The sequence below is a fragment of the Lethenteron reissneri genome, chromosome 26 (assembly GCF_015708825.2).
Source record: "Lethenteron reissneri isolate LAM-NWPU_2019-01 chromosome 26, ASM1570882v1, whole genome shotgun sequence".
Classification (NCBI taxonomy): Eukaryota; Metazoa; Chordata; class Hyperoartia; order Petromyzontiformes; family Petromyzontidae; genus Lethenteron; species Lethenteron reissneri.
In genome coordinates, this window is record NC_083804.1 from 9,750,747 (window position 1) to 9,775,731 (window position 24,985).

The following is a 24,985-nucleotide window of genomic DNA, read 5'->3' on the forward strand; positions in this document are numbered from 1 at the left end:
TTTATTGTTAATCCATGTCGTTTATTCCGACAGCATTCAACACGATGACAAATTGACAGAGGAGTTGATGGTAGCCCGTTCGGCACGTGCTTTTCATGCAGGAAAATGCACGGTCGTGCGCACGCGCACAAACGCACAGTCGCATCATGCAAGCATGGTTGCACAATATAGGGTGACCCGAAAGTTTACCGAGAGCACGGTTGGCTATATACGGTGCAAAATAAGTTCTCCGTACATAGGGACGCACTCTTGCCGGCAAATTTACTTTTGGGCCACCCTGTACCCAAAGACATTCGCACACGCGCTCGGTCGCACACAGTCTTGGCACACGCGCAATTGCGTGTGGATTTGCACACGTGGTCACACGCACAATCACGCTCGCGCGCGCACACAATTTCAATCAACTATGCCACACAGTCGCACGCACACAGCCTCGCACACTATGGCGTATTTTCAGTTGCAAACTTAACTTATATTTTTTTTGTCACGGATACGACTATTTAAGTAATACTTTTATGACTATTAATACCAACGCAATTTTCAAGAATAACAACAGTAGTAAATGTGATTGAGGGTGCAGTGGAGGTGGGAGATGCAACTGAGGTTATTGTGGTGTTGTGATTCAGCTTGAGATTTTGTCACTTGGACTGAGATGGTCGTGCATATTAAGATTGGGAGTTTATACGAAGTAGTTCACAATGAGATGTATTTTTTCGAGATTTCAGTTCAGATTGTTAGTGTAGTAGACATTGATGTAGCCAGGAGTGATGCAGACAATATCCAGGCTATACAAATTCCAGCTTCCTGACAGCCAACGGTCCGCCGCACCGAACTGGGAACTGGGGTGTCGTCCCAACGCCATAGATGGTCCCCCCCGCCCCAAAATCAACCTTAGGTCTTTCACCCCTAACCTAAGTGTCCCACACCTAATCCAGGTCTCCAACACCTAACCCATGCCCCCATGCCACACACCCAGGTCTCGCACATCTAATGCACTCCCTAGCAGTGGGTGTGGAAGGTCTGCCACACCTAACCCCAGGCGTTATACACCTATCTGTATATCCCAACCCCAATCAAGGTCTCCCACACCTAACTAAAGTCGTCACACTCGGGTCCCCTGCTTCCTACAGATACGCACGTGTATGTGTGTGTGTGTATATATTTGAACAAGACTACATCTCTTTATTGACCTGGTCAAGACCTTTGATACCATCAACAGGCCAGGACCCTGGGCTGTTTTGTGTGCTTTTGGAGTTCCTGACTATCTGCTCACAATCATTAAGGGCCGTCAGGATGGTGGGCAGGCGTCACAGCCATTCCCTGTTCACCTTGGGGTGCGACAGGGATGTCCTCTGGCTCCCACATTTCACATCATCTTTGACCACGTAGTTCGAGAAACTTTCCATGACTACCGGAGGAATTCTGGTACAAATACAATGGGAGACTGATCGATGCCCAAGTGCGGTCGAGGGATTGCTCCCTATTAGTCATCTATGTTCTGTTTGCCGATGATCTGGTGATTGCTGCTCACTCAGACAAAGAGTTGGAGGTGCTGCTGCTAAGAGGTGGGGTCTTACCATCAGCCCCGCCAAAACTAAGCACCTGCCTGGGTATTTTGTGCCATCAAACATTCCACCACCCCTTCAACTCCCCATTGATGATGCAGCAGATTTTGATGGAGTGGAGAGTTTCCCATGCCTGGACAGTGTGTTTATGACCAGCTCGGGTTTGACAGCAGAGGTCTCACTCCGAATCCGTTGGGCGGCATCTTTTCATTAGCTGTGTAATGCTGTGTGGAAGCTACCTGGTCTTTTGCTTCACATTAAGCTTTGGGTCTTCTCGGCCAAAGTCATACCCTCCCTTCTCTATGCTTGTGACACGTAGACCCCTCTAATGAAACATCTGCGCAGGTTAGAAATATTCAGGCTGGCCTGCCTTCGATCCATCCTGGGTTTAACTAGACTGAATTGTGTGAGGAGCTCACAAGTTCTTGACAGATCTGGACACATTCCCATAAGTGAGCTCCTCCGGCAGGCAAGGGTGCGTTGGCTGGGTCATGTATCCCGCATGCCCAGCCACTGCATGCCCAAGCAGCTTCTGTTTGGCCGCATAGAGGGGGTTAAACGGGCACGACACGGGCTGGAGATGAGATGGACTGATGCGGGATGGGAGGATGTGGAGCTGAGTGGAATTGCCGATGACCGGTACCAGCGGTATAAAGATCGGCCTCTATTGAGGAGGCTCGTGAAGGACGCTACTGGGCAGTTGGAGGCGGCAATGGAGAACAGCGGAGCGACGCTCACAACAACGAGCAGAGCGCCAGGCGGCTAAAAAGCAAGTTGGCACAGTAGGGGGTACAGCTGGGTGCATCTACCGGTTATCTCAGTCATCCAACCCATGGCACCTGCTGGGTCTGTCCCGTGACCAATCAGCAGCGAGCCTTCGGCACTTCACGTGGCGGCCTCAAAGTGCACCTGGCCTGGCACAGGCGCCGTGGTGACGTCACCGTCACTTAATGGCGAGGAGTGGCAGTGGTGTTGTATGTGTCTGTGCAAGTGCGTGTGCATGTGGGGGAGCGGTAGTGTAGCGGTTAGCGCACTGCGCTGCAAACCTAGCGACCTGAGTTCAGTTCCCACTCACGGCCAACACCAGTGACAATAATCTGGGCCTCCTCTGGGTCGAGTCGGCCTCAAATAATATGCGATGTGTAAACATCGCCACTAGGGAAAAAACATCGCCACAGACAAAGGCGGCCGGGCGTGGTGCTGACCACCTACCCCCTTGTATGCCGTGCCGGCCTTCATCGATGCTCGCGAACAGCACTTGCCCCAACAGTCTGTTAAGGTTATACGGGGGATCTTAGTGTTAACGCGTGTCTGCATGTATGTCTATGAACGTGCATGTGTGGGGCATTCGGCCCGTCTGCATATTACACGTGTGTATCTATTGTATGTAAATCATGTAAATGTATAACTATAAAAAGTTATGAATACTATGATATAGTGCTCATACACAGATATAGGTGCAAGGGGGTATATTTGTATTCAAGTGTTACGTCTATTTTTTGCACGTGTATATACTCTATATTAACAGTCGACATGACTCTAACAGTCGACATGACTCTAAAATTTGCATTTTGTTCCCTGATCCACGCGTTGTTCTTTCTGTCAGTCCAATTCCAAGCATGCGCCACACTTTATTGTTTTATCAACAGTATGTTACATTTGGTCAACGCCTCCTCTGTTAGTGGGTACTACGCACTGAATTACGTATGTGTGTAAATATTTATCGATGTATACGTGTACATATATGAATGTTCATGGATTATGTACAAGTCTGAAAGTATTTTGGAAATATTCTGTAACGCGTGTGCATATACACGTATATATGTGGACGATGTGTGCGTTTGTCCTCGAGAGCATAGATAGCATCAGCCTCCCATGATCCTGCGTTACAGCATGTGTAATATCTGTACGAATGTGTAAAACGTATGTGTATACAAAAAAAGCGGAATGTGCCCTCATACATTAAACGCACACATTAAATGTTCCACCTGCCAGTCTGCAGTACGCAACGCCTGTGCAAATCTTCATCAGGGTTCCTCTGGTTCCAGGCTAGTACAATGACTGCCATGCTAAAGGCATCAATGGCCAATTGTAGTCATCTGTGGGTGGGTGGCCAGGGCCCATGACATCAGCTGCTTGGCCACACCATAATGTCAAAGCATACAGGATGTGTGTGTGTGATGTATGTCTATGATGCTAGGACAATTGGTCGATCAAATCGCCAACTTTTGTGTGAACATTCATTGTGGCTTTTGTGTGAACATTCATTGTGGCCGTTGGCATTTAGGCTTAGTATCTCATCAATTATGGAAAAGGAAAGATCTCACCAAGAAGATGCTTCTCCAACCGTAGTATTTTGATCCCGGTACATATTTTGACAGCCAAATCGTGAGATTGAAAAGTCCATGCGGGTGAACTGTTACTTTTTTGTGGTTGATTACTCTGGCCGAGCATGACGAGGAGGATGCTGAATTGTCATAAAACTCCGCCCAACACCTCCCGTCCATCGTCACACATGGGGGAACAAAGGTGAGACTTCCCCCACCCCCCCCCCCAACTATTTTTCGTGTCATCCGATTAGTCGTATAATCGAACCGATAATCGGTAAAGTAATCGGTTACTTAGATAATCGGACACTCCAGCTCTCGTATTGTGTGCCCTGTATAATATAGGTTGATCATAAAGTCCCGATGGCGTTTTGAAGTATTGTATCTTTACAACGAATAATGTTGCCCCGTGTGAAATATTACGTAGGTTGTGGTATAATAAACACGTTTTTTTAACACTCATTCGTTACCTCTACACTTTAACTTGGTGTACATATTGATCGCAATTTCGTAGTCACATTTAAGAAAATTCACCAAATGTTTCGCAATGTCAGAGGCCTAGCAGAGCGCTTAAGCATCACAAACACCGCCGGTCTCCTTAAACTTGGTCGCACTTTGCTCAAAGTCTTCTCGAACGATGCCTCACCTCCACAGACCCTGTGCTGCACTTGTGTGATCCCCCTGCCCTTCCCTTGTCCCTGCGTCCCTGTATTCTATTGTTGCCTTCTTACCTATCCCCAGACTCTCGCCCACACTGTCTTTTCGTGCTCGTCACTCACTGAGGTTGCAACTAAAACCACAGCGCACACGGAGCTTTCTGCCATACTCATCATTTCAGAATGCACCAAATTCAGTGCTGCCCACCCGAGCTAACAAAACTTTCCCAACAACAACAAAAACCCCAATAAATATTTGAATGTAATTGAACATTTGCATTGTTAAAACATAAATATAAGAGAATAGTTTCAGACGTGGCTTTAAAGTTTGTGTTCAAAAGTTGCTGCTAAGCTCAAACGGACAGAACATATGCATCTCAGATATTAACATTTCAGAAACAGAAGTGCATAAATGACGGCTGACGTTTGACATTAGATCACCCCCTGCTTTTTGACATTCACGGCAGAGGCAAGTGATGTCACTTTAACCAAGTGGCCAAAAACGGGGGAAATGGAGGGTGCCTTCTTTTTTGTCTTGTCACATGACAATTGCTACACCTGTGATCGGCCACTAAATATTTCAATCAGCTCAAGCCTCCCGTAAACCACATGACTTGTGTGTGGCAACCCCCACTGAATCCCTCCCCTCCACCGCCCCCTGTGAAAACAGACGCTACTCCGTGCAGCTCACTTCTGATTCGTCTTTTCTCTCCCTCTGTTCCTTCCCCTTTTCATTCCTGAAATCTTGACTCGGTCATGCCTTCTCCACTTCTGGCCCAGAGCTCCTTATTTCTTCCTGCTGCTCATCTCGAGCCGTGCCCATCTTTGTCCGTCTTGAGGACTTCCGTCCCAGCAGCTCTTCCCTTTCCCGTTCCTTTTTCTGATTCCAAACATTTTATCCTTGGCTCTACTCCCTTTCTCATGGTGTACCACGGGCACAGAGTTTAAATTACATTTAAATTGCAGTCAGTGCACTGTGCAGGAAACTAATAACTCCTAACGCAGACTGCAGAGGCTGTGTGTACTGCAGTCCGGCAGTTGAAACACATTGTGAGAAATATACAACCTCCAATTTGTCTCCTTTTGCTATTGTTTGCGCTTGGCAGCAGCTTTTTGATGTAAATATACGGGCATTAGTTTCCAAAATCTAGGTTGTTAAAACTAGGTAGGTCTTATAAAGTTATCCTGTACATACCATATGCATATACAAAGTTGGGGAACCTATGGCACCGCAGGCCACGCACGGGCCTCGACTCCATTTCATTTGGGCCATGGTCACATGAGGCCCACCACTTCGAAACGACGAGCAAACGATATTTATCAGTCAATGCAAGAATCTTAGCCAAACTAATGAGCCACTAGCGGGGAATGTTTTAGCCTTGGCAACACAGTGTTTATCATTTTAGCATGTTCAGTCACTTTAGCACGTTCAGACTCGGCGACACACGTATTATTTGTCTCATTGTTATTAGGGAAGGAGTGTGTTAACGAGCGGCCGCTAAACGGTATTGAAATGTCTATCTGGCCCTCAGCAGAAGGTTCCCAACCCTTGATGTATTATTAGGGGTGAGTTTTGGATTTAATTTATTCGTGTATCAGATTTTTTTTGTAATTTCGGGTTTAAATAACTAATTGTTTATGCACTGAAGATATTCTAAAATAATATTCAATATTTAAAATTAAATACAAATTTTCAACATAAAGTTCCATCAGAATGATAATTTGAGTTCAAACAATTGTATATGTTCATAAGTTAAGCAACATCACATATGATAAAAAATAAAGTCACGTGGGAAAAGGATGTCAGTGGCCTCACAGGAGGTAATGTCACTTCTTGTGCCGCCAAAAGTCATTTTTGTTATCAATCCAAATCCATTTTTTCCCTCGGATGACCCTAAACGTTGTATCTGTGACGTGTGTGGCAGCGTGCACTACGTCCCTCCGCCCCCTCGCCGCGGGGTTCCGTACGCCCCCTTTACCCTCCCTACCCGGGCTGCTTCTTGCGGTTGAGGTAGGTGGCCCAGTAGACGAGGTTAAAGATGGCGAAGAGGATGGGGAAGACGACGCGGGACAGCTTGTCGATGCGGCTCACGCTGTTGTAGGTGCGCAGGGGCCGCGGCGTCGAGCACGCCGGCATCATGGGGGGGTGGGCACCACCTTCGGCGGCCACGCACCCCCCGCCCAGGTGCAGGGGTACCGCACCGCCCACGCCTCGGAGCACGGCCTGGCCCTCGTGGGGGGGGCCGTAAACCCCTGACGAGAAGCCCCCCGTGACCCCCTGAACGGCATAGGGGAAGACGGGGAGGAGGGGGTTGAGCGAGCGGGCTTGTGGTGTACTACGACCGTGCGAGACATGTGGTTCGATGGCGTACGATGCGCCGTGGCGTGCGGCAAGACATGTCGTATGCTGTGGTATGATGTATAGTGGTGTGTGCCATACCTGCATAGCCGCCTTGCCCGTGAGTACGGCACCAAGGGCTGTGGTGTGCGGGTAGTGCGAGCCGCGGGACTGGTGACCCAGCGTAGTGGTGCGCGGGTAGAGGGGAGCTCCCCCCTCCAGGGCACGCATCATGGCGTGGTGACGCTTGCGTCCCATGGACAGCGGCAAGGGCCGCTCCTTCTTCTGCACGGTGAATGTCAAAGCCGGCGATCATGTTATGGTTGAAATAATAGTAAGTACATTGTAAATAATGTCCAAGGGACCAAAATCACCAGTGACCAATTCACGTGGAATGCGCCCGAGCTCGTGAGATCTCAGAAGCCAAGCAGGCCTTGAGCCTGGATAGCGCTTGGATGAGCAATCACCATGCATAATAGGTGTTGTCGGTTATGGGGTTACGTGGTGGGTGGCAGACTCAAATGCAGAAAAATCCATTCTTGTATTGTACATCTATTCTCCCCACCTTCAACTCGCACTAGTCAAATAACCCCTATGACCCGCACAGTGTGGCATAGGTCTTCATCCAGCAGTAGAGTGACAAAAGAGCTGTACATGTGTAGTGACTTGCAGTGTCACTACTGGCTACACACACACACGTGTGACGTCACTACGCGGGGGAGCGTCACTACCCCGCGGGTCTAAACACACACACATGGCGTCAACCCGTCTGGAGGTGGGAATGACGTCAGGGCCGGTTCAGGGATCTGGAGGCCGTGGGTGAGGCCACGGAGGTTGTGTAAGGCCATGGCACTCTGAGTGAACCTGGCTGGACACATGACCGGATTAAGGTGGGGGCCGGGGGCACCTTGGGGGGCCACGTGGACAGCCGAGCAGCTTCGAGAGGGTTCTGGAAGGGAGGCGTGACCGTGGTGGGGCCCGGACACGCCGAGGCCGATATAAGTGGCCTCCTCACGGGGCTCAAGGCTGCCGTGTCAAGAATGAAGATGCATTGTGAAGACGCCTCCTGAGAAGAGTCAAGCCTCCAGTCAGCGGAGCCGCCAGTAGCCCACCTGGCTGGGTCACGCTCGTGTATCCGAGAGTTCGTGGTAGAGAGTGACGTTGCATGTTAGTTAGAACAGGTTGGTGGTTACCACCCTATGTTAAGTGTAACGTGTTGGTGTTAATAAATAGTGTTGTCTCCCAAGAAGTTGTGTGCGCCTATCTGAGCCCATTACACACATAGAAATATATATGTTTGCCTAGAAGAGCTTCACTGAGACTCAACACTTTCTTTGGCTCCGGCATTGGGCATTTTGGGCAATATCATCCGTGAGTCTTTGGCATGCGGGAGGAAACCGGAGAACACTGATGTATTCAAGTATCCATTTATGCGTGCCATCTCCTAACCATCTCGTATCTCAATCCTCCCACACCTGGTATTTCTGGGTAGTCTCCTATGCCAGGGCTAGCCAGGCATATGTCTGCTTAGCGTTTGACTTCCGAAAAGATTGGGCACATTCGGGAAAATTTACTTGGGATCAGGTATGGCATTAGCAGATTAGGGGTGATTTAGGGGTTATGACCAAGCTGGGGTTGGGATTACTGTTGTGACTATGCAATACACTACGAACATGCTATGCAAGTTCCGTTACTGGGTGCCATGGTGGTGAGATTTTAACTACCTCGCCTGGTATACAGGAGGTCAAGGGTTCGATCCTGACCCTGACGCCTGTATTTTTGGAGTTTGCATGTTCTGTCCGTGATCACATGGATTTTTCTCCAGATCCTCCGTTTTTTCCCTCCACATTTCGAATAATAGTAATAATGCTAATTTGTAACGCGCACAGTTTTCACTTGTCCAAAGGCAGCGAACCTGGGGCGCAGAGCCCAGCTCAGAGATCCGCTCAGTAAAAGTCACAATAAAAAGATGTTTTGTGAGAAGGCGCTTAAAGGTAGGTAGGGGAATGGCGCTCCGGGTGGAGAGGCCGACAACAGAGAAACGACGCATGGCGATCGTGGTCCTGACTCTCGGTGTCGAGAATTACTCCTGGGTAGAGCTGCGGAGAATTCTGGTGGTGGTTTGGGAGCAGGGCGTCAGGAGGTCTGAGAGGTGTGGAGGGCAACCGGTACTGCAGGCAGTGTAACAGACGCTGGCAAATTTGAAGGTGATTCTGATGGGGATTGGGAGCCAGTGGAGGGCCCGGAGAGCGAAGTCGGAGGTCTGACGCGGTTGGTGGGAGGTGAGGACAGTGTGTGCGAGGTTGTTTTATAGTCGAATCAACATGCGTTTAGAGTAATTGGCTTCTAGAAATTTCCACGTGATAAGCCACTTCGTTGAGCTATCATTTGTGGCCAAGTTGCTTCTGAAAAAAGAGCTATTTGGGTAAAAGGCCTTACCTGGTCAAATTAAAATTGTTTAAATTTCGATTTAAAGCTTTCGTGACTGCAGGGATTCATCTTCTTGGTTCTTTCGGTAAAGTCACGTAGAATGGAAATAATAAAATAAGAAATACATTTTTTGTTTTTGTTTTTTTCCCATTCTACGTGACTTTACCGAAAGAATCAAGAAGATAAAATGGTATAGTTTTATTTTAGAACATGGCTAAAAGGTCACTGCATTGCTCCTAGGTTTTGCGGTTGAGCATTTCAGCGATAAACGCTTTCAAACTAAGATTAATAGCATTTATGCTGTTGTTCTTTCCGTCACATGTGTGTGTTATAGTGGTGTCACTTTGACTCTCTTAAAGGTGATGCAAAGTGAACCAACAACTTTAACACCAAGTTGTGTTGCTATTATGGACTTATGGGCTTATAGAAAACCAGCCAAATTGATCAAGGGAATGCCCAAGACTTGAAACACAAACCTTAGCAAATAGGACTATTTGCAGGCATGCGTTTGCACCGACAGAAACCCGTCATCGGTTTCCATACAAACGAATGTTTGTAAAGCGTTACTAAGTCCAAGTGTATGCGTGATTTCTTTTGACGACTTGTTGTCGTGGGTGCGCGTCACCTTAGCAGGCGGCGCGTGCTTTCCATCCCAGGCCCAGGCCCGCTTGGTGAAGTAGTTGACGGTGGCGAACTCGATGAGCGCTGAGAAGACGAAGGCGTAACACACGGCGATGAACCAATCCATGGCCGTGGCGTACGCCACCTTAGGCAGCGACGAGCGCGCGCTGATGCTCAGCGTCGTCATCGTCAGCACCGTCGTCACGCCTGGACACGGGGACACGCAGGAAGGACATGGGATGACACAGGGACATGGGCAGGGGGATACAGAGGCCCACAGAGATACATGGGAAGGACATGGTTAAGACACAGTGACACAAGGGCCAGGGGACACGGAGGCACACCGAGAGACGCGGGAAGGACATGGGAAGACATGGAGACACGGGATAGGGGGAGACGGAGGTACACAGAGAGACAAAGGAATGACATGGGAAGATGTGGAGACACAGGGGCAGGGAGACAAGGAGGCATACGGAGGATTGTGGGGACACAGGGAGGATATTGGGAGATGGGGAGATACAGGGGCATGGGGAGACACAGATATGGGGAAGATGGGGGAGACATGGGGCACGAAAGGAAAATCTAGATATGTGAATGGATGTAGGGGATGCAGTGATGCATGGGGAGTGGAGACACAGAGGCAAGATGAGGATACGGAGATAGAAACGTGGAGACAGAGGCACTGGAGGGACACAGGGATGTGATTGTTTACATGCGACCATGCATGTCTGTATCTCTGTTTGAGGAGCGTTAGGGCACTGGTTCATACAATTCGCTATGAACCTGACAACCTTGATTTGATTCCCGGCCAAAGCAAACATCAGAGGCAAGTGATATCTGAATTGGCACGGAGCATCCCCTAGGTCAACTCAGGCCTAAATGAGTACCTGGTGCGGTGTGTTAACATCAGCACTGGGAAGATGAAGGCGACCTTCATTAGGTGCTCACTAACAGCACTTTCCACACTTTCCTCAACAGCTGATGTAAGCTACATGGGGGATCTGTGTGTGTATGTGTGTGTTAAAGAATTCTCACCAAAGACCGTTCTGGCTGGGACGGATTCTCGGTTGAGCCAAAATGACACCTTCAGGCACAACACACACAAACAGATATAAATATACATTAAGTTACATGCATGTATGTGTAGTGACATCGGGGATGTCACTGTATGGTGCCGGCCCGAGAGGGCCATGGCGTGCGATGTTCCTACGTCGCGGACAGCACTGAGTGGGTTGCTATGTGAGGCCGGCTCTAGCACAGCACGGCGTGCGATGCACCGTCATCGCGTACACTCCGTGGGCGGGTGTAGTACCAGCCTGAGCATGGCTTGGTGAGCGCTGGGATAGCACAGGCACCACGCATAGCGTGCAGTGCGGGCTCCCACAAGGGGGAGCGGGAGAATGTCAGCCCAGGGACAGGGTTGCCCCGGGCCATGGCACTCTGGTTGACCCCGTAAACACGTGATCTGGAGTGTCCACAGAGAGGCCCCCAGGTTGGGGTGCTAGGGATCGAGAGGGAGCTAGAACGCTCGAAAAGGCGGGCGGGGCCAAGGGCGGAGCGCCCCGACCCAGGGGGATATAAGGTGGGTCCCTGGGAGAGACCGGGGTTCTTCGTTTTACAAGCTGGAAGCTCTACGTCTACAAGCTGGAAGCTCTACGAGGCATCAACACATGGTCGGGGACCCGAGTGAGGGTCTGACCCTTTGTAGCTGTAACTCCTACGTATAGAGTAGTCAGCTGGGTGGTCACCACCCTAGGCTGTATCTGGTGAAGGGGCAGTTACCCCTTTGTGTTAACGGGTTGATGTTACAATAAAAGTGTTGCCTCTAAAGAACAACGTCTGCGACTCAGTTTGACTCACTACATATGTATGCACAGACATATACACGCAGGCAAATATATACAGAGAGAAATATGAACACAAATACATGCATGCAGACACATGCACATGCAAACAGGTACACGTGCACACACATATACACAACTGAAGCCTCGTAATAACCCTACCCTGTTCAGGGCACAAACCACGTGCGTGGTCCTCCCCTAGGTGGACTCAGCCTCAAATGTATACCTGGCGCGGTGTGTAAACATCATATCGTATAATGGGATATCGTGTAATGCCTAAAGTAGTGTGCTGTGGAGCGAGGAGTGATGTGTGATGATGTCTGGAGCCTGGTGGACACCGCAATGTGTCTGGTGTCGTGGGCATTGTCTGGGTGATTGCAGATCTCAGGAAAGCCATGTTGCCAAAGGAAGCCTTCACGACAAACTGCGTTCGCTACCAACTCACAAATGATGCCGTTTGGAATGGTGAAAGCTCCAGCTGACTTTAGTCGAATGATGGTGATGATGCTCATCGGGGACATACCACATACCGCTGATTACAATAACATATAGTAAAAGTAATTAGAATGTTGTTTTTGATAGAGTGCCCTTCCCACCAGGACATCTCGGAGCGCATCCTCCCGCGTGTCCACACAGACACGTGGGAGAAACGTTTGACGGTACTTACTCAGGTTCTCTGACGACTCAGGCAATACAATTTAACAAGGCCGACAGAATACCAGATAGGTTTCACTAAGACTGAGTTTTTGGGTCACGTGCTAGGACAGGGGCAGATTTAGGTCACAACAAGATGTCTCAAACCCTACGTGCAAAAGAGCACTCACAACCAAGATAGAATTGAAGTACAGCCGTAAATTTATTTTGCATTTTATAGATAGAGAAAATACACTTAGATATTTCATGCCATTTTGGCCGAGGAAGCAAATTGTGTGTTTGAAGAGTTGAAAAGCAGAATGGTGCAGGAGCGTGTTTTTAAATGAGGGTTTCATCCTCGCGACTGATGCATCTGAAACGGTCTTATGCAAGAATATTATGGGGTAAAAACTTTCCCGTCACGTATGCAAATCCCGCAAACTACTTCCACGTGAGTGCCACTACCCGACCTTTGAGTGAGAGGGGTTAATGCTTTGTGTGAGCAGCTCGGCAATTTACTTTTGCTTTCATATGGCTGGGGGGGGGGGAAGGGTTCAGAAGGGGACCATCGTTCAACTCGTCTACCTTAATCAGTTTCAAATTGAGAATGACTGAATAACGCATCGGGGAATTTGCACTGTAGCAACATCGATTTTCCACTTGGGCCATCAAGGGCACAAAAGGCTTGGCACCGACTACTTTAGTCACTGTTAATAACCACGAAGCCACGCCAAAAGCTCGTTCCGTTATCACATTTCTAACCCCGGGTGTTTTTTTTGTCTGAACGTCAAATTGGCATTGACTTCGCTCGGCGGCAGGGACCCAACGTCGCGACGGTGAAAGTGAGGAGCGGTAAGAGGTGGACTGGGCCACGGAAAGTAAAATTGGCTGGGCGATTGCCACCCACCCGGTACATGTAGCATCCTCACTAACTCACTCGCGGAGGAAGGGAGCCGTGGGCGAGGCTGGCAATGTGAGGAATAGAAAAAAAATCGGCCGCAGATTGGGCCGCACCAAAGGGCGGGCATCATCGTTGGGAGTTAACGCCGTTCCATTTCGCCTGGATGATGGTGGCGGTATTCGTTGCGTTTTAAGGTCTCTCGAACGCACGTAATGGGTGGTGCCGCTGCAGAGAAGGCTATTGCCGTACACTGGAGAAAATAAGATAAATTGTTGGGTGATATAAAAGACGGCGGGTCGGAGCAGCAGGCGAGCGAGTGGGGCTCAGCGCCGCTCACTGGAGCCACTGCTCCACTCATTCCCCGCTCTGCCGGCTGCTGCTCCACGGGACGTGAGTTTTTTCTTTTCACTTTGAGCTACGCTGTGATAAATCCCCAACGGGTTGCACTGTTGGCCGTGATAACAAGGCCCTGTTGTTTTATTTTCTTCTAAATTTAGGTTGCGATATTCAGACTGCAACATCCGTGTTACCGGACTGCCTACACAAACTGTCGTTGCCGCCTTGTAGACCTGTTAAATGCATCTCTTGTAGATTGTGATATTTAAGAGCCTCATTTGGCTAAGTATTCAATAAATTGTTCATACAGAAGTAATGTGGATGAAAACAACATTGGATGAATACAATAAGATATTGAGGGGGGGGGGCTGCCAGACCCACAGAGTAGGTGGCCTGACATGGCTATTGTGGCATGCTTTTTGTGATGTGTACCATGGTATGTTTGGTGTTGCATGAGCTGTAGATGTGCGTCCCTTGGCGTGGCATGTACCATAATCTAGACGGTGGATACCGTGATGTCGCCAATATCAGGGCTACACCCAGTGCTTCATCTCAGCCAGGTCTGTTTGAATTGATGACCCACAATGTAATTCCTGTTATGGCTGTGGATACTAGTCGCGTGCCTGCTCAAATGTCCTAGCGACCCGGAAAAAATAACCGGTGAGAAATGAAGCCCTGGGCGAACCCATGGCGTGCTCGGTGCATTGGGTGAACCGTCGTGCCGCGGTGTGGACCGTACCTGCGACAGAATGACTGTCATGATGCAGGGCAGGTAGGTCTGGATCACAAAGTACCCAATCTTCCGCTGCAGGTGGAAGTCGATGACCATGACCGTGTACTCACCTGCGCACAGACACCGCACACACTCGGCGTCTAACGTTGCACCGTTTTATCAATGCAATATCGATTCCTAAGGCCCGCGGGTGCACGTATACGTGCATCGCGTGCATGAGGATCTTGTGTGGTTTTATTGGTTGTTACGTGTACAAATTATACGCTCGTGTTATGCTCAGGCTAACAGAGGAGATGCAATTTTATAAACGAAACAACAAATGAAGAGAGAATCTAAACGAGATGCTACAAATTATTGCACGCCCCCACACCCACCAGCGTCTCCATGTGTCTCCCCATGTCGCAGGAAGTCTTTGTGTGTGTGCCTGTGAATCACTGCGTATCTTCTTTTTCCCTTGTGTGTTGCCTCAAGTGTCATTTGTGCTCCATTGCACCAGTGTGTCCCCTCTGTTCCGTAATCATCGTTGTTATTTATACCGCACCTCCCATGCAGCGCATCCCCAAGGTTCCAGAACAAGAGAATAGCGCAGTCGGGAATTGATTGCAGACTAAATACAAGGTGCAAAAACAATGCAGTGTGGATAATGTACACAAACTGCTTGTCCCCCGGCCCAAGTACCCCGGTGTGATCCCTAGTACCCCTGTCTGCCTCGTCCCCCCCCCCCCCTTTGTTCCACCCCTCCCCCCTCCAGTGCCGTCTCCGTAATGCGGACCTGTGCTCGTCCTCTTGGTCTCGTTGCCGACCGTCTGCTTGTAGAGGTGGTACTGGTTGAGCCGGGAGCCATCGGACGCCACGTTCACCGAGTTGTTGCTGCCATTGGTCCACTCGTAGCGCACCTCCGAGATTGGGTACGCATCTACCGCACCGCACCACACCGCACCACACCACACCACACCGCACCACGCCATGAGAGTCCGCAATCGCACCAGTGCACCTTGACAGACTGCACGAGACCGCCACCTCGGCAGAACCACGTCAAGCCAGACCGCACCGCGATCAACCTCCCCCACACCTCGCCACACCGTGACAGACCACCCTGCTGCACCACGCCACACACCGTGACAAACTGCACCACAGCAGCGTTGGTATTCGCAGCCTCCGTTTAGCTACGATTGGATACGTACGGTGCGGAAGAAGTTTAACACACAGATATAAAAGTGGTGATCGTGCTTGGTGATAGTGTCACTGTAATAATTGTTGTGGTTGTGGAAGATGGTGGTGGTTATGGTAAGCGATGGGTTGTTGTGCATGTGATGGTTACAGTGATTAGGGTGTGGTGGTTATAATGGGCATGGTTATGTTTTTGATGGTAAGGGTTTTTTGATTGTGGTCATTGTGATGGTAAAGGTTATGTTTATTTTATTGTGGTTGTTGTTTTGGTGCATGCGGTTGTTGTGGCGGTTGTGGTTATTGTCGTGGGGATTGTGGTGGTTCTGGTTATTGTTGTGGTGGTTGTGGTTATCGTGTTTTTTTGTTGCAGTTGTGGTGCTTGTGGTTATTTTTGTAGTTGTAGTTGTTCTAGTAGTTCTGGTTGTGGTGTATGTAATTCTCTCGGTTGTGGTTGTCGTAGTTGCGGTGGTGGTTGTTGTTGTGGTGGTTGTGGTTGTTGTTGTAGCTCACAGCTCCCAAACTTGAGTGGGCACACGTGCATGTCCATCGGGAAGTCGGTGAGGGACATGGGACACTCAGCGTGAACGGTGAGCCTAAACATCACCACATGACCATCACAGCATCACCACAAGACCATCACAGCACCATTACACCACAATCACATCAACATCACCGCGCCATCCCCATCACGTAAATGTTGCACCACCATCGCATGACCGTCACTATCACTGGACGATTGGCGTCGCCATTACATCAACGGAACCATTGCAATCACAAGACCACTGAAGCACCAACCTTGCCACAGTAGGATTGCCATCACAGCACCAGTGCCTCAACAGTAACATGGCAAGATCATTGCAACATCGTAGCATCGTAATGGATGTGTGGACACGGTGGTGGCATTTGTGAGGTGGTTATGAGGGTGTGTGTGTGTTTGTCTTTTTAAATCCTTTATATTAAGTTCACTTGCGCGCTTGCTTGCTTGCTTGCGCGCTTACGACCGTGCAAATCTTTCGGTCGTTTTTTAACCCACTTCCCGTGATCCAATCGAGCTGACATTTTGCACACAGACTCGTTGTGCGTGACAATTTATTTTCGTGAAAACAATTTTCCATAACTTTACACTTTTTAGGAAAAAAAAAAATTATATTTAATTACCAATTGCTTAATGGTGGCAGGCAATCATCTGACCCATAGGTGGCAGCCATCTCAAGCCAGAGGACGAGAGGACTCCAACCGCCACACATAAAAAGGATTTATAGTGAAAAACTTAGTTTTTACGGGTTAATTTTTTATTTGTTACCTGTATGTGCGTGTGGAATGTGAATGGAATGCACGTGGTGCAAGTGTGTTTGGTATAAACGTGTGTATGTGTGATATACGAATGTGTATGTCGTGTGTGGTTCCATTTCTAGGCTCCCTGCTCCGTTTTTATTCTTGGCCATCGCTCTTCATCCCTTCCTGCCATTACGCATTCTGCCCAAGCCCCGCACTCTTCTTAATAGGTCGGATGATGTCATTCACCTGCATGCATTCTCTTTAATCCACAGTGTTTCCTCACTCCATCTCTCGGTGCGCTTCCGAGCGCACGTCTTTCTCCACACTTCTGTTTGCGCGCTTTTCACCTTATTTTCAACCGTTGTCGTTCATGACTGCGCTGTTTCTGAACCAATTTATCGCGGCGGGTAGTACACTCTGATTCGTGTGCACGTTCTACCCTCGGCGCAGACGACGATGTGCAACGAGCGTGCGGTGTGGGCGTGCGTCCGAGCACGAGGGAGAGCGCGCGCGCGTGCCTCATGGTGTAGAGCAGTGTGCCGTCTTCCATGATGCGGACCAGCTTATTGGGCGTCGTGATGTTGTGAGCCACCGACTTCTTGCCATTGTGGAAGAACGTGTCGGGCGTCCAGATGCGCGACGCCATCATGTTGTTCACGGGCAGCATTTTCATGGGGCCTGGGTGCATGTGCACAAAAGTACAATGGAATAAATTCCACATTCACCCCCCCCCCCCCGCCCTCTCCCATGGCATTGAACAGACTTTTGGGGCAAGTGCTGTTAGCGAGCACGTATAAATGTCGGCATGGCACGTGAGGGGGGTGGGTGGCCAGCACCACAACTTGGCTGCTTTCGCCTCCCCAGGGGCAATGATTGTGTATCGAACCAGGTAGTAATTTGAGGCTGGCCAGCACCACGTTCCCCACACATGTTCACACACACACATATACACACACCCATGTACATTCCCGCATGCCCATGCACACGCATGTAAGCACGCACACAACTGTGCGCCCGACGCCATGCGTGACCTCTCACCGGTGAACTTGAGGCGCTCATCTTTCCAGGTCTGTCTGAAGAATACGTCCACCGTATACTCCTGTGTGCACATGGGGATACGGTGAAAACACTGGGGCGTGGTGATACTGATGGTGGTGCTGGTGCTGGTGACAGTGATGATAGTGCTGACAGTGACGCTGGTGTTGATGGTAATAGTGATAATGGTAATGGTGGTGCCTGGCATTGATGGTGTTGATGGTGCTCACCATGTCCGTGTCGGACACCGGTCCGAAACTCGTTACGTAGACGTTCGTCTTTACCTCCGTGACCCCATCTGCCGGAACAGGGGAGACACTGGTCAGGGGTCACGGTGATCGTAGCTATTGTGGTTATGTTTATGAAATTGAAGGTCGTAATGGATATAGTTGTGGCCAGGATTGTTGATTGTGGTGTGGCTAGCATTGGTGGCTGTGGTTATTGGTGATTGGGGTTGTCGTGGTATTTGTCGCTATGGTTCATATTGGTGGTTGTAGTTGGGTGTGGTGGTTGTTGTTTTGGTTGTGCCATTGGTGGTTGTGGTTGGTGGTGGTTTTGTTTACCGCCGAGGCCGGGTCTCAGACGGTTGTCGTATCCTTTGAGGAGTCCATCGAGGATTTTTGTGAAAACTGTGATTTTGTCCTGGGCATCCCCTCCATCACTGACATCACCATCACCAATCATCACACAGAGTACATAACACCATCATCATCCAACATCACACCAATCATCATGCAGCAAACATCGCACACCCAACATCACACCGAACATCACTCAGCGAACATTACACACGGAACATCACTGACCATCACGCACGGAACATCACTCATAACCAAAGTGTACACCAGTGGCCTTGAACCAATGGGTCGTGCTCCCTCCCTGTGAAAACCTTGCATGGGGACACATTCTGTGACGTGGATAAATGCAAGCAAAATTTCAGTCGTGCGCAGGAGGAGACGTCAGCACCGTGTTGCTAGTGAAACAACACTCTAATACAGTGAAACAAGGGCCTTGCTAACAGCGGCGTGCCCAGCATGCGATCTCCCTGTGTATTGTGGACTTGGTAGAGAGTGGGAAGTTGGTGGGGAGTGAGGGAGGGAGAGGAGGGGGAGGGAAAGGGGGGCTGTCATCCTAAAGAGTTTTAGAATCAAAGTGTCGATCATCGACACCGTCAACTCACCTTGCGTGTGTCCGCAGCGCGAGTGCAAGGCACAGGAGGAAGGCCAGCAAAGTCATCCTAGGGGACAGCGTGAGACACGGAGAGGTGAGCACGCATGCACATCTCACGAGAAAAACACTCGTAGATTCTCATACACTCTCAAGAGATGAACAGATGTATTATTCTTTTTAATGGTGAAGCTATCGAGTGCACAAGTGGTGCAACTTCACCGGGATCCACAATGCAGTGGGGCTCAGCCGCTCCCAGGTTGACCCAGCCTGCGATGTGTGCGTGGGTGCATGGTGGACTGCGTGGATATGTACGTGTCTGTGCAGGCGTGAGATTTACCAAGCGACAAAAAACCACGAAAATGTAAAAGTGCACCGAGTGTACGAGGAAATTGACCTGATTTTAAATTAGGACAAACGTACTCGTGCAACAGCGTAATGCAAAGATCGTGACCCCGGTAAACGTGGATCGTTGGGCCATTGTTAGGGCGAACGGTTCCCAACCACGTGCCGACGTTGGCCCGATGTTCCACGTTTACGGGTTTAGTTCACAATACAATTCGTTAACAGCTGTCGTGTCGCTGCGCCACGCTATCATTGCTATCGAGTTTTGTGACCGGACCACCTGTAATGTGCCCGGTCTCGTTACATATCGGAAGCCAAGCAGGGTTTTTGGCCTGGATGGAGCTCAGATGGATCACGTGGGGTGAACTCGTGTCCACTGCGAGCGCTCGCCGAGGGCACGGGGGTTGATTGGGATTTACTCATTCGTGCCCAGAAATACAGCAGCTGGATTCACAACAGACATCGACTTGCACAGCTGCTACTCAATTCACATTCATGTGAAGAATCAAATGGAGAATGCAACGGTAGGTTGAATGGAACAGTGATGATAAGATGCTCGATAAATTTAGCATCAGAGTGAGGAACCAGAGAGAAGAATATATCTTGATTATTACAGACATTACAAACAATCCCCGGAATGGCAGGGATATCCTTGTCCTCGGAAAAATCAAGACAAGTAGTGGACACAGGCTAATATGCAATAGCAGTTACACTTGGAAATTCCAAAAAACTAGGACATAATTCATGAGAGGCAACAGCAAGACAGTGAACGTACAAGAATAGCTCAGGAGGGAGGAGGATTTAGACTGATTTTATATTCCAGTCCCCAGAGAAGCAAAATTATTAAGTGGATGTCACCACTGTAAATAATTAAGTAAGCCGTATTGTAATGTATAGCGCACTGAAAGTGGCGAGCATAGTAAAACCCCAGGGAACAAGTGGCAAATCACCGATCGACAAACCATCGTCATGGCCCCACGTGTGATAGAGAAGGGCCATTGGCCGAAACGTCACCTATCGTGTACTTATCCTTTTCAAGGCCACAGCGTTATTGACAAGGAACGTGTTTGAGTGTTTTGTTGTTGTAGTTATCTGCGTGGCAGCATCAGATGATGAGATGAAGAAAAGGAGTGACGCAGATGATTAGAATCCCAAGCAAGATACTCGACTACATATAACTCTGTATAACCCACGTGGAAAAGGATGAGAAGGGAAACAGATAATACAGCAGTAACAGTGACTGAAGATGTCAAACAATAAACGGTGGGAGCATGGGAGCAGCAAATATGAGATTGATAACTGGTAAGTCACATGTGGTAGTCGCGTTAAGATGACAGGATTGGAACTGTAACATGTGATAGAATCAGTTAACGCTTGGAAGGATTTAATCCAGATCACTTTTAAGAACAATCATCTACTCCAGTAGCGAAACCACTTTCACACGGGGAGAATTTTCCAGATTAAATCACCACTGCCCTTTGCAGTTTGGGAAAAAAGAAAAAGGTTCCAGATATGATGGCATTAGCTGTGAATGTAATCAAAGAAGTAGGGCCTGCTGTTGGAACAACAAGAAACATCCTATTTACTCATTGTCTCAAAGGGAAAGGAAATACCTCAATTGTGGAATGATGCATCGATACTCATTTTGTTTTCAATAAAAAGGAAGGCAGCACTTGATTTGAAGAAAAAACGACCCATTCGCTCTCCCGTGCTCACAATGTTCATGAAGATCATAGAGAACCGAATAAGGGACATTTCAGAGGCTAAACAGCTACATAAGCCTAGCTGTGTTTATAAAATGGTTATCTACCATTGATCGCATACATACATACATGCATCAGTCAAATCCTATAAAAAGACAAATGAATCTGAAACACCATGATCTGGCATATAATGAAGGAATTTAATCCAGTCATCCAGGTTCTAACAAACCGTGGCTTTAATGCAAACATATATAAAAGCCATTTAGAAAGATGGACGAATTATAATTGGGTTAAAATGAAGAAAGCAGCAAAATATATCAATCGATATAAGAGTAATCGAACTATGCAAAAAATGAACGTAACACACTAATTTCAGAAAATATAAAGACAGCTTCAAGGTTGGGCGTACGATAAACACGATACAAGCAAAACACAAGTCACAGACAACAAGTTTTCTGAACATAAGAAGATAACTGTAGGAGAAACGGACGTGGGAAAACATCAGAATGTATTCACTGACGAGAGCGACGAATGAAGGGAGAATGGGGTCCAAAATGAGGAATGAGGTGCGAACAAGCGCAGAATGGAGTTCTGTTGGAGAACACAATGCGAGAATTAAAAGTTAATTCACAGTGTGCTATGGGCCAGACAGATGAAGACCTTTACAAGCGAAATGGAACGAAAGCCGAAAAGTGTGCAAAGAAGAGAGAGGCATGTTGCGAATTATATCGAGAGAAAGAAGAACACGTGGAACAGACAATAAAGCGAAAATAAGAGACACTTTCGTGAATGTTAAGAAGGGTATTTCAACTTGGGAGGGCACTTCACGACAAGGGATGATGATAAGCTTTGATCGAGACTGGTGACAGAATGACACCCAAAGGAGGGAAATCACACATGGGATGATGACCTCTGCAGAGATGATTACATCGCTCCAGAAGTGAGATTAATTAGAGCATCGCAAGACCACGGGGGATGATGTCAGGAAGGCCTCCATCCAGCAGTGGATAGCCAATGCCTGATGAGGATTAACAAACAGATGTAGCTAACCGTTCAACACTCAAGAAGTAACATTTGCAGAGATAACCACTCAAACATTCCGAGAGATAACTCAAAACACAGTCACTCAGAGGTAACCACTCAGACCGGGAGGATCGCTATGTCCTTTATAGAGAAAACCACAGACAATAACTTGTATGAATAATGTAAAAAAAACCTGTATCCAATTTTTTTTGTTATAAAGGCTGGCATCAGAAACTCTGAGACGATTGGTATTTTCACCGTTGATGTGTATGCCTTTGTTTCTCCAGTCCACGTTTTTTTTGTAAAGTTATGCAAATGTCACCGTTGGATAATTTTAGCGATAGTGTTTCTCCATGGCGGACTCCTCTTCTCCTACGAGCTTTGATGCTCGATGCAGTCTCAATGCCTCTGTTACATCAGTGTGAATGTGTATGTTAAAAATCACAACCAGAATAAACACGTTTATCTTGGTGCCTGGGTTTAGATGACTAATGATGCCAATGCCTTTTCATAGTCTATAAAGACCAAAGCGGTATGATTTTTGGTTTTCAACTCCTCTTTTCCAAAGTCTAAACTAAACAATTTTTTTATTTTAACAGGTAAATACCACTGAACTATATCGCTCTTTTTTCAAAAGTGATTTGTCCACAAATGATAACCCAATGAAGTGGCTTATCGTGTGGAAATTTGTAGCAGCCAAATACTCTAAACGCATGTTTCTAAATGTGGAGGGAAAAACCGGAGGACCCGAAGACAAAGCAACGTGACTACGGAGAGAACATGCGAACTACAAATATACAGCAGCAGGCGTCAGGGTTGAGGATCGAACCCACGACCTCCTGTGTACCAAGCGATGTAGTTAGCATCTCACCACCGTGGTATATATGAAAGTCGATGATTGAAACCCCTGTTCCTAACCCTGAACAAGCCTATACACATCGAGATTCACTGGGATAGACGCTCATAGATGTTCTCATACATTAATATCCATAGAGATACTCATTTAGGGTCACAGAGATGAGCACTAAAAGCACCCAGAGATAAACATACATTAACTGCTCATCGAGATAAACAGAGCTGATTATTATTCATGGAAACGTCTGATATTGCTCTGGAAAGCCAATAGACTCATAAACAATAATACTCATTTATATAGTGGAGACACAAAACAGTCCTGCTCATGTTTGATATAACCTGCATTGCTTTATTTCAGCCGCAACAATCTGGACAGCTGTTCTGGGAATTGATCTTTGCACGCGATATCCAGCTCTCCTTATTTATTCATAAACTTGTGCATGTGATTACAGGGATGTATGGTACAATCATATCTGACCTGAACGCTCTCCTAGAGTGGTGGTTGGTGCCTTACGACGATAATCCCGACTCCAAGTCGGCCTTGCATAGTTTCGGAAAGTAACGCGTCGGCAATGAACCCGTGGCTTCAACGTTTCGATAGATTGGGACATACGCACTGAGATGAATGTGGGCTGAGAGGCATGGAAGAGGAGGAGGAGGGTGGGAGATGCGTTGAGAGATTGGAGTTCGATTTATCAGGAGAGACAATGGATGCGTGAAGTCGGAGATTTACAGAGATGTAATAATAGAAGGCTGATATGATGCCCTGACAGTAAGCATCTATTTGGAGATGCACCAGGAGAGGCATGCTTATTATTTTAATTATGGTAATGATAACGATTGATGATAACAAAAGTGTTGATAATCATGGAAGTGTGTACAGATGATTAGCGGGTGTTGTGTATTATAATTTATGATGACTGTGATCATGATATTGCTCATGCTGATGGTCGTGGTCATTACCAGCAGCAGCGATAACGCCGTGATAATCTTATGGATAGTGGAAATGATTACGATGACGGATAGTTAAGATTAGAAAGATGATGAAGATAACGATCATGGTAATTCAATACGAGAGACGATGATGCTAGCAATGCGACCGATGATGCTACTGCTGATGTTGCTGCTGCTCATGATGATGTGAAGACTTGCGCAGATGATTTGTGTGCTTGCAAATTCCCTGCGCAGAATCCCCCGCATATATTCCCGTACACTGCACGCTGTGCAGTCCGAGGGTCAACCATCGCCAACCAACCATCATCACCACCAACAACATAAATCATTACCAACACCGTCGTCATCATCATCATCAGCTCCAGCAGCAACATCACCACCCCAGCCACCACGGCCAGGACCACCATCATTACAATATCACTACTGTACGTCACCATCTTCACCGTTATTGTCGTCAACGTGCACCATCACATCGACACCACCACCATCATCATCATTAACATCGTCGACAATATCGCCATCACCATCATCAACACTCTCTCACCTGACCTGGCGATGGCCGCCTCGGAATAAAATATCGCGTGGGAGGATTCTCTGCTCGCCACCCTCTCTCCCTCTTCTCTGGATCCCTCTCCCCTTCCTCCCCTCGATGCCTCTCGTTCCGTGCCTCTCCTCCCCTCTCCCTCCCTCCCTCCCCTCTCCTCTCCCCTCCCGCTCCTCTTTTTTTTCGCCTCCCCACTCCTCTCCCTGACTCGCTTCTCCCTCCCTCTGCTGCTTTCACTCCCTGTCTGTCTCTCTGCCTGCCTCTCCCCCGACCTCTCCCCTGCCTCTCCCCTCCTGTCCTCTCTCCATGCCTCTGTCCTTCTCTCTTCCCCTCACTCTTGTCTCCTTTATATCTCCTCCCATCTCTGCCTCATCTCTCTCCCTCTCGTCCCTCTGTTCTCCACTGTGGCTGCCACACTCCACGTCTCCCGCTTGTCCCACTTTCCCGAACTGCGCGTCGCTGTGTCTCACTCTCTCTGCGTTCCATAATATCTCATTGTCCTTCCTTCCTTCCCTCTCTCTTTTTTT

General features: G+C 48.3%; 1 protein-coding gene across 2 annotated transcripts; it reads right to left on the reverse strand.

Annotated features, from left to right (window-relative positions):
* GABRA2 (gamma-aminobutyric acid type A receptor subunit alpha2) lies at nt 1-24,556 on the reverse strand. 2 transcript variants are annotated; one of them, XM_061560092.1, is made up of 13 exons: nt 24,459-24,556; nt 19,048-19,104; nt 18,431-18,528; nt 18,098-18,165; nt 17,871-17,931; nt 17,351-17,510; nt 16,065-16,147; nt 15,157-15,300; nt 14,391-14,494; nt 10,973-11,021; nt 9,942-10,144; nt 6,989-7,171; nt 1-6,826 (listed from the first exon to the last, which is right to left on the reverse strand). In XM_061560092.1, the coding sequence occupies exons 2-13, from the start codon at nt 19,101-19,103 to the stop codon at nt 6,533-6,535; spliced, it is 1,503 nt and encodes a 500-aa protein (XP_061416076.1). In that variant the 5' UTR covers nt 19,104; nt 24,459-24,556; the 3' UTR covers nt 1-6,532. The 2 variants fall into 2 exon arrangements, with proteins under 2 accessions (XP_061416076.1, XP_061416077.1); XM_061560093.1 differs by having other exon boundaries at nt 24,464-24,524.
* Between the last annotated feature and the right edge of the window lie 429 nt (nt 24,557-24,985).

Excerpts from the sequence above, each read along its gene's own strand:
- GABRA2 (XM_061560092.1), bottom strand. The coding sequence starts at position 19,103 with ATGACTTTGCTGGCCTTCCTCCTGTGCCTTGCACTCGCGCTGCGGACA. Across the intron at positions 18,529-19,047 it reads GCGCTGCGGACACACGCAAG|TGATGGAGGGGATGCCCAGG; the intron begins GTGAGTTGACGG and ends TGGTGATGTCAG. Across the intron at positions 10,145-10,972 it reads CCCAGCCAGAACGGTCTTTG|GCGTGACGACGGTGCTGACG; the intron begins GTGAGAATTCTT and ends CCCCGTGTCCAG.